The 14,791-nt window shown below is 41.8% G+C and overlaps 1 protein-coding gene across 1 annotated transcript in view; it reads left to right on the top strand.

Moving 5' to 3' along the window:
- Positions 1 to 14,791, top strand: part of SLC45A2 (solute carrier family 45 member 2) — a 33,530-nt gene that overhangs the window by 13,363 nt on the left and 5,376 nt on the right. The window contains exons 3-5 of the mRNA XM_020896742.2: positions 6,678 to 7,003; positions 11,376 to 11,519; positions 12,174 to 12,297. Of these exons, the coding sequence (XP_020752401.2) occupies positions 6,678 to 7,003; positions 11,376 to 11,519; positions 12,174 to 12,297 (594 nt within the window). The remainder of the gene's footprint in view (positions 1 to 6,677; positions 7,004 to 11,375; positions 11,520 to 12,173; positions 12,298 to 14,791) is intronic.

Here is a 14,791-nt window from a genome sequence, read left to right as displayed (position 1 = left end):
CAGACGGTAAACCATCTGCCTATAATGCAGGAGACCTGGGTTCAACCCCTGTGTTGGGAAGATCTCCTGGAGAAGGAAATACCTTCACCAGTATTATACCCACACCAGTATTCTTGCCTGGAAAATCCCATGGATGAAGGAGCCTGGCTAGGCTACAGTCCATGGGGTCGCAAAGAGTCAGACACGACTGAGTGACTTCACTTCACTTCACATGCTATAGATTGAATGTTTGTGTCCCCCTCTGAATCCATCTGTTGAAAACCTCATGCTTAATGTGATGCTGTTGAACACAGATTGCCTGATGAACTATGGATGGAAGTTCATGACATTGTACAGGAGACAGGACTCAAGAACATCCCCAAGAAAAAGAATTGCAGAAAAGCAAAATGGCTGTCTGAGGAGGCCTTACAAATAGCTGTGAAAAGAAGAGAAGTGAAAAGCAAAGGAGGAAAAGAAAGATATACCCATTTGAATGCAGAGTTCCAAAGAATATCAAGGAGAGATAAGGAAGTCTTCCTCAGTGATCAGTGCAAAGAAATAGAGGAAAACAATAGAATGGGAAAGACTAGAGATCTCCTCAAGAAAATTAGAGATACCAAGGGAATATTTCATGCAAAGATGGGCTCAATAAAGGACAGAAATGGTATGGACCTAACAGAAGCAGAAGATATTAAGAAGAGGTGGCAAGAATACACAGAAGAGCTGTACGAAAAAAATCTTCATGACCCAGATAATCATGATGGTGTGATCACTCACCTAGAGCCAGACATCCTGGAATGTGAAGTCAAGTGGGCCTTAGAAAGCATCACTATGAACAAAGCTAGTGGAAGTGATGGAATTTCAGTTGAGCTATTTCAAATCCTAAAAGATGATGCTGTGAAAGTGCTGCACTCAATATGCCAGAAAATTTGGAAAACTCAGCAGTGGCCACAGGACTGGAAAAGGTCAGCTTTCATCCCAATCCCTAAGAAAGGCGATCCCAAAGAATGCTCAAACTACCACACAATTGCACTTATCTCACATGCTAGTAAAGTAATGCTCAAAATTCTCCAAGCCAGGCTTCAGCAATTCGTGAACCGTGAACTTCCAGATATTCAAGCTGGTTTTAGAAAAGGCAGAAGAACCAGAGATCAAATTGCCAACATCCGCTGGTTCATTGAAAAAGCAAGAGAGTTCCAGAAAAACATCTATTTCTGCTTTATTGACTATGCCAAAGCCTTTGACTGTGTGGATCACAATAAACTGTGGAAAATTCTGAAAAAGATGGGCATACCAGACCACCTGACCTGCCTCTTGAGAAACCTGTATGCAGGTCAGGAAGCAACAGTTAGAACGGGACATGGAACATCAGACTGGTTCCAAATAGGAAAAGGAGTATGTCAAGGCTGTATATTGTCACCCTGCTTATTTAACTTGTATGCAGAGTACATCATGAGAAATGCTGGACTGGATGAAGCACAAGCTGGAATCAAGATTGCTGGGAGAAATATCAATAACCTCAGATATGCAGACGACACCACCCTTATGGCAGAAAGTGAAGAACTAAAGAGCCTCTTGATGAAAGAGGAGAGTGAAAAAGTTGGCTTAAAGCTCAACATTCAGAAAACTAAGATCATGGCTTCCGGTCCCATCACTTCATGGGAAATAGATGGGGAAACAGTGGCTGACTTTATTTTTTGGGCTCCAAAATCACTGCAGATGGTGATTGCAGCCATGAAATTAAAAGACGCTTAATCCTTGGAAGGAAAGTTATGACCAGCCTAGATAGCATATTAAAAAGCAGAGACATTACTTTGCCAACAAAGGTCCATCTAGTCAAGGCTATGGTTTTTCCAGTGGTCATGTGTGGATGTGAGAGTTGGACTATAAAGAAAACTGACTGCAGAAAAATTGATGCTTTTGAACTGTGGTGTTGGAGAAGACTCTTGAGAGTCTGTTGCATTGCAAGGAGATCCAACCAGTCCATCCTAAAGGAGATCAGTCCTGGGTGTTCATTGAGAGGACTAATGCTGAAGCTGAAACTCCATTACTTTGGCCACCTGATGCAAAGAGCTGACTCATTTGAAAAGACCCTGATGCCGGGAATGATTGAGGGCAGGAGGAGAAGGGGACAACAGAGGATGAGATGGCTGGATGGCATTGCCAACTCGATGGACATGAGTTTGAGTAAACTCCGGGAGTTGGTGATGGACAGGGAAGACTGGAGTGCTGCAGTCCTTGGGGTCACAGTCAGACACGACTGAGCGACTGAACTGAACTGAACTGAATGTGATGCTGTTAGAAGGTGGAGCCTTTAGAAGGTGATTAGGTCATGAAGGCTCATGAACAGAGTTAGTGCCCTTTGAAAAGTGGCCCAAGCCAGTTCCCTTGTCACTTCTGCCAAGTCAGATTACAGTGAGAAGATGGCTGTCAATGAGGAAGTGGGTCCTCAGCAGACCACATCTGCTGGCGCCTTGCTCTTGGACTCCCCAGCCTCCAGAACTGTGAGAAATAAGTGTCTGGTATTTATAAGTCATGAAGTTTATGGTATATTTGTTATAGCAGCTGGAACAGACTAAGACAACCTGTATCGTGACAAGGCATCGTGTGATTCATGTGCACATTAACTTTTAATAAGTCCTGCTTTATAATAAGAGTTTTAAGAAATAAGGCCCTTTTAAATAGTTTTTGCTCTTTCCAGATTTGAGATACTTATTTTTTCCACAACACTTGCCACAGGCCACACCAGGGCAGTGGTAAGCCCAAGTCTTAGTCCCCAGAGTGATCCCCCGATTCTAGTCACTGGACCTAGAATGACTAAGTCCTTTCGGCCAGCTCCCGGCAGCTGTCAGCTTCTCCTGCCTTTGGGCGAGGCTTTGGGATTAGGGTTTCTGTAGGAAGTCAGTAGCACACTCCACTTGAAACCTGGTTCCCTGGTGGCTCAGATGGTAAAGAATCGACCTGTAATGTGGGAGACCTGGGTTCAATCCCTGCGACAGGAAGATCCCCTGGAGGAGGGCATGGCTATCCACTCCAGTATTCTTGTCTGGAGAATCCCATGGACAGAGGAGCCTGGTGAGCTACAGTCCACAGGGTCGCAAAGAGTAGACAGGACTGAGGGACACCACTTCCTGCTTCCTTCCTTCTGCTGCTATCTGTCCTGGTGCTTTATATGTATTGTCATGTTAACCCTCACAAGACCCATGTAAGAAGGCATTACTATGCCCATTTTCAGAGAAGTGCCCAAGGTTACATGGTTAGAAAACACACAGGTGGGAATTGTAATCAGCGTATAATTATAAATCCTTCCTTCTATGTGATCTCCTGTCACCCACTATAGCCTGCAGTTCTCTTGTCTAATTCAGCTAGACCAGTTGCAGACATCCTTCTACCTCTAAAATCTTTGGATTCCTTGATTTAGTGAACTCTTAGGATCTTCATTGCTAATTAAGAATTCTATAATAATTAGCAATAATAAACTCTTAAAAACTCCTCTATTATGTTTTAATATCTAGCTCACAGTTCTCACATTATTTGTTACAGTTTTTAATTTTTTAAGTAGCTGTTTGTTTATCTGCCTCTTCTCCTTGAAACTATCTTCTGGGGAGGAAGGGATGGGGGTACTATGTCTTATTTATGTTTATATCCCCAGAAGCTAGTAGAGGTTTTCTACATAAATTTAGTACTCAAATATTTATTGAGTACATGACATCGGTAGACATAGAACTAGACTAGGAAACCCTCCAATTGTAGCACTCAAGTGTTCAAGTCAATATCTGATATAATCCATCATTATGATTATATCCATATATTTATATTCATAAAATAAAACCAACATTCTGTTTGCATAGTGGAAGGTTTACTTCATTCATCAGTTCTTTCAAATGGGCAGGGGTCTTCTGCTCTGCATTTCGTCTGCTCAGTGGAAGAATAAATTTGAAGAAAAGAGGCATACATGATAGTGGAACTTAATGGCAGTGTAACCACCATTGATCTAGTCACAAGTGGTGGTTTTGAGAAAAGAATGTATAAGTTTTGCACAGGGTTCTCAGTTGGTGCCCGTTTGTCCCCCTGGGGGGTATTAGACGACCTCAGGAGACATTCGTGGCTGTTGACTAGTGGAGAGGTTGTACTGGCATCGCATGGAGGCGGCCAGACATGTTGCAAAACATCCTGCAATGCACAGAACAGCCTCCAACAGAGACGTATTCAGCCCCAAAATGTCAGTGGTGCTGAGATGGAGAAACCCTGGTCTAGACAGACCCTCCAATAGAGCTAGGCTTTTAGTACATTCTGTTTGGTTGACTGCTTGGCTCGGCACATGGCCTCTGACGTCCTCGGCATCTCCATGATTGAATAAAGAGCACCGTTGTCTAATGGCGATCCGTGGCATCACGTGTCCCAGCACTGGCCCCTGAACCAGCAACAATGTGACCACCTCCAGGGCTTCCCTTTCTTCCTGGAGCCTACCAGGGCACCTACCAGCCAAACAGGTTACTCTATGTACCATTTATCTGTTTAAATTCATGCACCTCACCCATAACTAGACTACATAGTCCTTGCTAGCAGAGAACATATATATATACATTTTTCCATTGCAACCCATTGGCCACTGTTCCCCATAATTCTGCCTTAAAATGCTTTGTCACTCAGGGCATGACAATGATGTGCTTGAAATTTGTTCATCTGTAAATACTCTCTATGGTAAATTGCAATTAGACAGAATGTGAGGTGACTAGAATCATCCATTCTTCCAGCATTCTGGATAAATTAGGATTCAAATTACCTGGCATTCAGATTGTGTTCCTGGGATCAGGGTTTAGGTAAGTTTAAATGTTTAGGGTTTGAGAGAGAATTCCTTAAGCTCTGTTTTGTTCCTTAATTATCTGATTTGTGAAAATATTGTCTTTTTTAGATTTAAATAAAAATTATTTATTTATTTGGCTGCACCAGATTTTAGTTGCAGCTTGAAGGATCTTCAATCTTCTTTGCAGCATGTGGGATCTTTTAGCTGCAACATGCAAACTCTTAGTTGTGGCATGTGGGTTCTAGTTCCCTGACCAGGGATCGGACCCAGGCACCCTACAACTGGGAGAGTGGATTCTTAGGCACTGGACCACCAGGCAAGTCCCAGGATGTTGTCTTTACCTGGGAGAAAAAATGGAGACTTCACTAACACAAGAAAAAGAAAAACAAATACAAAGCTGATCTGACTAGGTAGATAGATATTTCTCTTTGGTAAGACTGTATGGAAGGTTGATGTTTAAAGGTATTTGCAGGAGGATCAGCCCTACGCTTGCATTGTAGGTAGATGTATTTGGCATCCATCTGCTTACCTCCCTGGACATCCCCCTACCTCATGGTATGCCCACTGCAGCCCAGCACTCTCAGATGTCACTGGTGCCGACGGCCAGGGAGACCATCCGAGGAGCACTTACTACTTCAGTCCTGAGACCTGCAATAGCTTGTCTGTACCAGGAGCACTTGCTTTTAAAAACAGGAACCCAAAAGAATGAATCACTAATGGCAGAATTTCAGATGTTAGGCTGTAAGGGCAGGATCGTTATTGAGAAATCCTTTCTCAATGTCCCTCAGATCACACTGTCTTTAAGTGTAAGCAGGTAAGCTGAGCAGAAAGACTTCAGGTCAGGATCCTGGGACAGGATAACAGGATTTTAAAAAATTCATATTTAGCGATTTACCTGGTGGTCCAGTGGCTAAGACACCATCCTCTCAATGCAGGGGACCTGGATGAAGGAACTAGATCCCACATACCAGATCTAAGAGTTCAAGTGTTGCAATTAAAGAACCCGCATGCCACAGTGAAGATTGAAGATCCCAGGTGCTGAAACTAAGATCTAGCACAGCCAAATAAATAAATAATTTTTTAAAAATTCATATTTAAATTTGTATTTTTTCTGTGGCTATCAACTGGTACCAAGTAACTTTAGCTTTTGTTTTCTATTTTATTTTATTGAAGTATAGTTGATTTATAATATTTCAGGTATATAGCAAAGTGATTCAGTTATACAGATGGTTTTTCAGGTTCTTTTTCATCTTGGGTTATTACAAAATATTGAATATAGTTCCCTGTGCTATATAGTAGGTCCTTGTTGTTTATCTCTTTTATATGTAGTAGTGTGTATCTGTTAATCCCAAACTTCTAACTTATCTCCCCAAGTCATGCCTTTAGCTTGTCATAGGGGAAAGAAGAGAGATTCCAGGGCTGTTTGATCTTTGCAAACTTGTGTCACACTAAGAAACTCATTAACAGATCAATGACAATGCAATAATTATATTTTATTACAATCAGAAACTAGGGCTCTTAGGGCCAGGAATTTTAGTTCTTAAGCCATGTTGAGAGTGCAGTTTAGAAAATCATGGGACTTCAGATGGTGGCAATATTTACTAAGTGCTAACTATGTGTCTAGCATGTTACTTTTTTTTTTTTTTTTATCATCATCCCCATATTATGAATGAGGAAATTCAAGTTCACAGCAAATGTATACTAGAGCCAGGCCTTGAACCCACACATCCAGCCCAGGTGTCTTAGCCTCTCCCTGTTTTACTAATCCAATTATAACCAGGCCACCTCTGCTGTCCTCAGGGAACTTTCCCACTGAAGTAGAGGGCCTGCACATGATGGAGAGAGAAGACAGTTCTAATTAATGCTAATACAGCTCCTTCTTGTTTTGCAGGTTTGGGAGGTGCTCTCGGTTACCTTTTGGGCGCCATCGACTGGGCCCACTTGGAACTGGGAAGACTGCTGGGCACGGAATTCCAGGTCATGTTCTTCTTCTCCTCACTGGTGCTCACTTTGTGTTTCATTATCCACCTGTGCAGTATCCCTGAAGCCCCACTTACAGATGTTGCAAAGGACATTCCCCCACAGCAAGCCCCCCAGGACCTTGCCTCGTCATCAGACAAAATGTACGAGTATGGGTCTATTGAGAAAGTAAAAAATGGTTATGTAAACCAAGAGTTGGTGCTGCAGGGAGGAAAAACCAAAAATCCTGCTGAACAGGTAAAGATGCAAATTCCTTTTTATTTACTTAGGGAAAATACTCTTGTTCTTTCCATGTGTTCATCCTTTTAAACGTTAATCCTTGTCTTTGTTTTGCTTGATTATTTGATGTAAAAGGTTTTGTTTTCCTCAAGTTGAAATTTTGTGAATCTACTAATTGAATCTGCAAATGCCCAGTAGCTATTATCCCTTGGAATTAAAACTTTGCACCTGATAGAAAAATGTGTGCATTTCCCTCTTGTCCCTCTGCCTCTGACTCTTTGCAGACCATCAAATCAGGGAAGTTGAAGCTGGCTGTAAAATGTTAGGCCATAAGAGAAGCCTGGAATCATCCATCCTCAGGCTAGATTAGGATTATAAATTTGTTATTCCAAATTACAGCATCCCAGTTGGGAACTGGAGGAACTAAGAGGCTATTGAGATGGAGCCTTCATTTTATTTTGATCACACAGTGAATAGAGAAAATAGGAGAATCTAGGTCTCCAGAGACCTGCTGAGACCTTGGGGCTCCAGACTGCCTGTGGGAAAACATTTATACTCCCTGCTGGTATCGGGTGGGACGGAGCTCCCTTGCTCTGTGGTTCTGCAAGGCAGCAGCATGGGATTCATGGAATAGCCACACAATGGAAGCCCTTTGATCATTAGATGTGTGTGTTTTTGAAGATTTATTTAAGACATAATTTATCAAATAGAACACACATATATATACAAAATGAATGTTTTTTTCCCATTCCCTGAGAGAAGAGAGGATTGAAAATTTGCCATAAAGGATATTTACAGATAAACAATTGTTTAGCCATTGAATTCCAAAAAGACAGCATTCTTATCATGCCCTGAGTGACCAAGCATTTTAAGGTGGAATTAAAGGAAACAGTGGCCAATGGGTTGCAATTAAAAACACATATATTCTCTGCCCACAAAGAATATGTAGTCTAATTATGGGTGATTTGCATATGTTTAAACAGATCAAAGGCACATATGGTGACCTATTTGGATGGTAAATGCCCTGGTAGGCTCCAGGAAGAAGGGGAAGCCCTGGAGGTGGTCACATTGTTGCAGGTTCAGAGGGCACTTCTAGGACATGTGGTGTGACTAGATCACTTCACCATTAGACAACGATGCTCTTTATTCAACCATAAAGATGCCAAGGATGTCAGAGTTCATTTGCAGAACCAAGTGTTCAACTGAGAGGAATTTTACACAGTGGAGATTGTGGGAAAAGCTACGCAGACACAGAGAAAAAAACAGAAAGGATATACACCCAAAATGCTCATTGAAATTATTGTCTTTGTGTGATAGGCTAACAGGTGGTCTTCATTTTCTTTTCTAAACCCTTCAGTGTATTCAACTGTAATAAACAAATATTACTTTGAAAATAAAGAAGAAATAATGTCAGGGTTAAAGGAATAAAACCAGACATAGTTTACTTAAGATAAGTAGATATGATAGATTATGCCTGCCTCTTTGCCCTCTTTTCATTGAGTGGCCCTCAAAGAGTCACACAACAGAGGCTGTCTCAGTCTGCCCCGAGGCTGTTGTGATGACTGAATGAAATCAAGTGTGTGGAAGTCTTTTGAAAAGCATATAAAACCCTCTACACCATTAGGAGAAGAAATGCATCAAATACAATTAACTTGTATCAGCATATGCCACATGCACAACACTGTAGGCTCTAAATGCTTCTATTATGTGACAAAAATATAAAAGAAAAACTACATAGAAAAAAAAAAAAAAAACAGTAATATATCTTAGGCTCAAAATCAAGCACCTGACTGCTATTCCAATAGTGCATCTGGGGAGCTTCCAGCTGAGCAGTGGGCGTCTCCGCAGTGTCAGGTCCTACCTATCCTTGTTTGTCAAACTCATTACTTCCCAAAATGAGGGTGGCTGTGCAATTTGAGAACTGGAATTTTTTTTTTTTTTAATGGCAAGAAGCCTGAATTATTTCATTGTTGAAACTGGATACCATAAAAATCTCTATTTCCTCCCCACCATTAGTTGCTCACTTCAACATTTAGTCTCTTTCTGAGGGTACTTTTGTGCAATTCTGTCTCCCCCTCATGGCTCTGTTCATTTTTCATTTATAAATCCATCATGAAAATAAATAAATAAATAAATCCATCATGACCCAATCTCCAGTTGACAAATGCATGCAGTAAAACAACTCCCAACGGCTCAAAATCATTGCAAGGATTTTACTGAGGGAACTGATGAGTCACTGAACAAGATGCTAGCTGAATTTTCATTCTGAGTTAAAATATCCAGAAGGACTTTGAATATTTATATTCACAGCTTTTACAGAAAGGCATAATTTTGAAGCTTTTATTTATTTGGGGGAGAAAGAAAAAAAATTGGGTTAACAATGAAAGCAGGCTGAAATTATATATAAGGCCAGAGCATAAATTAATGTTTGAAAGAGGCTGGATACTTGCTGGTCAGATTCACTTTTTAAATTTTTGAATTTTTGGAAAGAAGGGAAAGAAATTAAAGATGAATCACTTGGTCTGAGATATGAAAATCAAGCAGTTATTCCTCAGTCTATACCGTTGTTTCTTCCTGTAGTCAAGGGAAAAAGTAATAGTTCTGCATTGGATTTCTGCTATGGTCACCATTTATTTAGACAAATACCATGTTCTACATGCAGAAAATATTTTTTTCCTTACTCCATAGTAATGTCTATGTATTTTTTTTTAATACTGAGTAAGTATAAAAGTCAGTGGAGTCATGATCATTAGGTTAAATACTATAAAATCCACGAAATAAAAAATCAACTTGTACAGCAACCCTACAATGAGTGAATGTAATTTTCTGCATCAAAGAAGTAAAAAAGAAGTAAAAGAAGTAAAAAAAAAGTTATAGTAGATTAAGAGTTATAAAACAATTTTCTCATAGTTAAAATGGAAAAGTCTCAGGAGACTATCTTGTAAATACACTAGCTAAGATCCAATTGTATTATGTCAAGATTCAGAATAGAAATCAGACAGAAAGAGAGACTCATCACCCTACCATGGTCAATGTTTATTGTCTTGGTGTCTTCAGGGCAGCTGATTTCTTAATATTCCCAAGATATTTTTCTTCTCTCATATGACAAGCTGTTAAAGCCTGTTTCTTTTGCCTCAGAACAATTGTGTCAATAGTTCAATTTTTTTCATTCTCTCAAAGCTACTGGCACCAATAAATTATAGCCTCTGGTTTTAACATAATTTAAGTCTAGGTTAAAGAATTGGGAGGGGGGCATATGTATTCATTTTACATGTGTGTATTTTTGTGTGTATGTGTATGTTCTACAATGTTCTCACCTCTGACTAGACTTAGGGCTCATTTACACATATTGACTGATGGCAGGATCCAGAGAAATAAACCAGGAGGAGGTACCTTACCCAGAGCAGGGAGCTGATTGGCTCAATGTAGTAATTTTCTACTGCAACATAATAAACCACCATGGGTTTAGCAGCTTCAAGCCACACCCATTTATTATCTCAGAGTTCTGTAGGTCAGAAGTCTGGGTGGGCTCAGTCAAGTGCTCTGCTCAGGGTCTCACAAGGCTGAAATCAAGGTGTTGGTGTAGCTGCCTTCTCATCTGGAGGTTTGAATGGGGAAGAATCAGCTTCGAGCTCATGCAGGTAGAATCCAGCTTCTTGTGGTTGTCGAGGTCCTTGTTTTCTTGCTAATTGATGGCCAGGGGTCAGTCATTTCCTGGAGGTCACACTCAAGTTCTTCCCTGTGGCCTGCTTCACCTTCAAACCCCAGCAATTCTTGTGCTTTGAGACTTTCTGGCTTCCCCTTCTGCTTCCAGCCAGAGAAAAGTCTATGCTTTTTAAAGGGTTGATGTGATTTCATTAAGGTCACCCAGATAATCTCCCTGTTCATTAACTTGAAGCCAACTGATTAGTAACCTTAGTTAGTTCTGCAGAATCCTTTTGCCATAGAATAGAACAGAATCATGAAGAGAGAGAGTATAGAGGCCATCTTGGAATTTGGATGACCAGATTTTAAGAATCAAGAAATAGAAGAATTATAACCATCTAGGGACTACTTAAATCCATGAGCTTCATCCTTGTACAGTGGTTCTGTCATTCAAAGATAGGAAGTTTGATAGCTCTTACATCTTGGCTCAAAGCAAGTCTATTTCTAGCCCCTTCGCCCTTATGTCCTCAAAGCTCTGATGTTGGCCTAAAACTGTGAAGTGTCTGCACGTACATAACAGAACACCTCCTGTGAGAACACTCCAGGGAAACCATGGTGCTGCGCCCAGATGGTGTGACCTTGTGTGATAGACTACTAACAGGTACATACCGTGGCTGCATGCTGGCTCCCACAGTGAGCTGTGTGTCTACACTGAATGTCACACCTGTTTGGTGTTTTATTCCAGACTCAGAGGACAATGACCTTGAGGTCACTGTTGAGGGCCTTGAGGAGCATGCCCCCTCATTACCGCTGCCTTTGCATCAGCCACCTCATTGGATGGACTGCCTTCCTATCCAACATGCTCTTCTTCACAGACTTCATGGGCCAGGTAACAGACATGTCTGCACTCGCGCTTTGTCTCACACACCAATCGCTCCATCAGCACCTGTGGAGCTTCTGAGTGCCTCTAGGATGGGCACAGTAAGAGCTGAAGAGAGAGTACCGTCAGGGAGCTGGCTTATAGACAAGTTACAGAGGGAAGTTTCTACACCCTGCACAGTTAGAGGACACTATGGGACCAGTACTCAATCAAATACAGCAAATAAGGAAAATTTGAGGTGAGCTGTAGTGGTCACAGCAGGCTTAATAAAAGAGGGGCAGTGTGATTTGGGTCTTGAAGGCTGAATAGGAATTGGAGATGGAGGGGATGGGAAGGAAACATTCCAATTGGAGATAGGACTGGCATGTGTGGAGATGAGTCTGAAGCCTGTTGGTTGTATCAGAATAGGGGTGACAAGGTTGCCGAGTCAGGTGGAGTCAGATGTTAGACAGAAGGAGGGATGTTCAACATTTGAAGGATGTTGTTTAGATTGGATGCAATAGTCGTTAAGTCCTCCTGAGGGTCCTTGAGCGAAAGGATGTGAAAGGCGTGAAAAGGATGAAAGGGCGATGCAGTCATGGGGGAAGAGAGACACAGAGAACATGAGAAGGGATCCTTACCAACCCACACTGGGAACTCAGCGGCCCCAAATCTCTCTTGCAGATCGTGTACCACGGGGATCCCTACGGTGCCCACAACTCCACAGAGTTCCTCATCTACCAAAGAGGGGTGGAGGTTGGATGCTGGGGCTTGTGCATCAACTCTATGTTCTCCTCGCTTTATTCTTGTAAGTAAGCCTCCTCCTCTTGAGGGTCTTCCTAAGGGCTCTGGTCTAGCAGAATCTTGGATTTTATTTTTGATAAATATATGGAGATCAGGAAAAACCTTTTCCCTTAGAAGAGACCACATCAAGTAGCCTTTTCCTAGTGAATCCTGGGTGCCATTCTCCACAGCAGTTACTATGTACTTGGAATCAGGGGGCTCCTGATCAAGATACTTTGGGAAATAAGAGGAAATCTTGGAAACAACATGGTAAAGTATTGGACGCATGAGGGATCGTCCCAGCAAGATGGTTGATTAAAAGCAGGTCTGGGTTCTGCTGCAGTGAGATCACCATGGGGTTTCATAGGTACACTTATCAATCTTGACAGAAAATAGGAGGGATGGTTAATATGATAGGTCACAAAAGTAACATATAAAAAAACTTCAGCTCCGATTGGTAGGGTGATATGTTATAGGAGCCCTGTTCCAGATTGAGAAGGACAGCTTTTCTTCTCAGGCATCAGCTTTCCATGGGGTCTATTAATTTCACCCCCCAACCCCAACCTTGGCTAAATTTATCTATGGGGACACTGTATTCAAAGGGATTTCTTGGATTGGGTTTGAAGTGAAGTGAAGAGAAGTCACTCAGTCATGTCCGACTCTTTGCAACCCCATGGACTGTAGCCTACCAGGGTCCTCAGTCCATGGGATTTTTCAGGCAAGAGTACTGGAGTGGGTTGCCATTTCCTTCTCCAGAGGATCTTCCCAACCTAGGGATTGAACCTGGGTTTCCTGCATTGTAGGCAGACGCTTTACCGTCTGAGCTACCATTTCAAACGGATTTCTGGGATAGAGTTTAACTATGTCCAAATGGATGTCCTCTAACTTTAGGGCATCACACAGGCTCATTTTGTGCTTGATAATTTGTATGGAAATCTCTAAGTGAGATTGAGTTAAATGAAAACTCAGACCTGTAAAATGTATGCAGGTCCCTCATTTGGAGTGGAAATTTGGAAGCTTCTTCAGTATTGTGGGAAAAATAGCTAATCCCCAGGGCAGAGGTCCAGGCTTTGAACAGGCCCAGGGGACAGCAGGGTTATGGTCCAGGTGGGAGAGGGGGAGGCAATGGAGAACAATCCCTGGTACCATTCCCAGGGACATCATTCTGTCACTGAAATGTGCTTCTTGTTGAGGAGGAAAGTAAATGTATAGTGTCCCCTAGCCTGGCATTTAACCTTTTGCCCAGCCATAACACAGCTGAAAACCTGTTTTGAGATCAAGAAAATCTCTTTAAAGTATAGCACAACTGGGGAAAGGAGACCTAATATAATCATATCCATGAACCCCATAATCATAAAACCATAAAATTCATTATTTTAAAATTTATGGTAACAAAATACTGGTAGCTTGAAGCTTACATTTCCTTAGCAAAACCCTTTTTCCCCCTTGTTGTTTACTTGCTGAGCTATGTCTGACTCTGCAACTCCTTGGACTGCAGCCAGGTTCCTCTGCCCTTGGGATTTGCCAGGCCAAGAAAACTGGAGTGGGTTGCCATTTCCTTCTCCAGGGGATCTTCCCAACCCAGTGATTGAACCTGACCCTGCATCTCCTGCATTGTCAGGCAGGTTCTTTACCGCTGAGCAGCTAGGGAATGCCTTTACCCACCTTGGGCTTCCCAGATGGTGCTAATGGTAACAAAGTCGCCTGCAAGTGCAGGAGAAGTAAGAGACACCGGTTTGATCCTTGGATCGAGAGTGTACAAATTAAGAAGAAGAAGAAAAAAAAAAAACTTGCAGGAGGACAATTTCAAATACCTAGAATCAGGGAGCATTAGACTGAAAGGATTTAATAACATCCATCCCATTCTGTGCTTTCAAGAAGTGGGGCAACTATTTACTACCATCCTCATTCTTTGAAGAGGAAAATATTTTTCTAAAAGTGGTTAGCCTTTTAATTTTATGTCAATTTTAACTTGTTTTCCTCAAAGAATCCCTCCCAGGGACGCTTCCATTATCTAGGTTGAGTTCTTACATGAATTTCATGGCTCTTGAAAACTCAAGAGCATGTTATTTTTAAGGACCTTTCTACTTAAAATCTCTTTGTACAAGAATTCCTCCTATTTTAATAGTTTTTGAAAGTTATATTAGTGTATAGACCTGTGATATTCCTAAGATGGTGAGTTAGAACTAAAATATTCTTTATAAAATACCAGGCAGCCCTGCCTAAAGCCCCTACCAGGGCTCCAATAAAATGGAGTGAAGATCCTGACCTTGGTGCTCCAGGACTCACCATCTGGCCTGGCTCATCCTTGGACCTCAGTCACTCCCAAGCAGGAACCCCCCCAGTGACTCACTTCCCAGATGGTCTCATGTCTCTGTATTTGTTTTTGGTTTCTTCTGCCTGAGCTGCTCTTCCTCCCCACCTACCCAGACCCAACTGCAGTATGCCCCTGCTTGGGCCATCTCTTAAGTCTTTCCCTCTGCACTCCAACCCACTCTGGGCAGAATACATCATTTGCC

Source organism: Odocoileus virginianus, chromosome 14, assembly GCF_023699985.2.
Source record: "Odocoileus virginianus isolate 20LAN1187 ecotype Illinois chromosome 14, Ovbor_1.2, whole genome shotgun sequence".
Lineage (NCBI taxonomy): Eukaryota > Metazoa > Chordata > Mammalia > Artiodactyla > Cervidae > Odocoileus > Odocoileus virginianus.
Note: the sequence above shows the minus strand (reverse complement) of the source record. Positions and strands in the feature narration are given on the sequence as shown.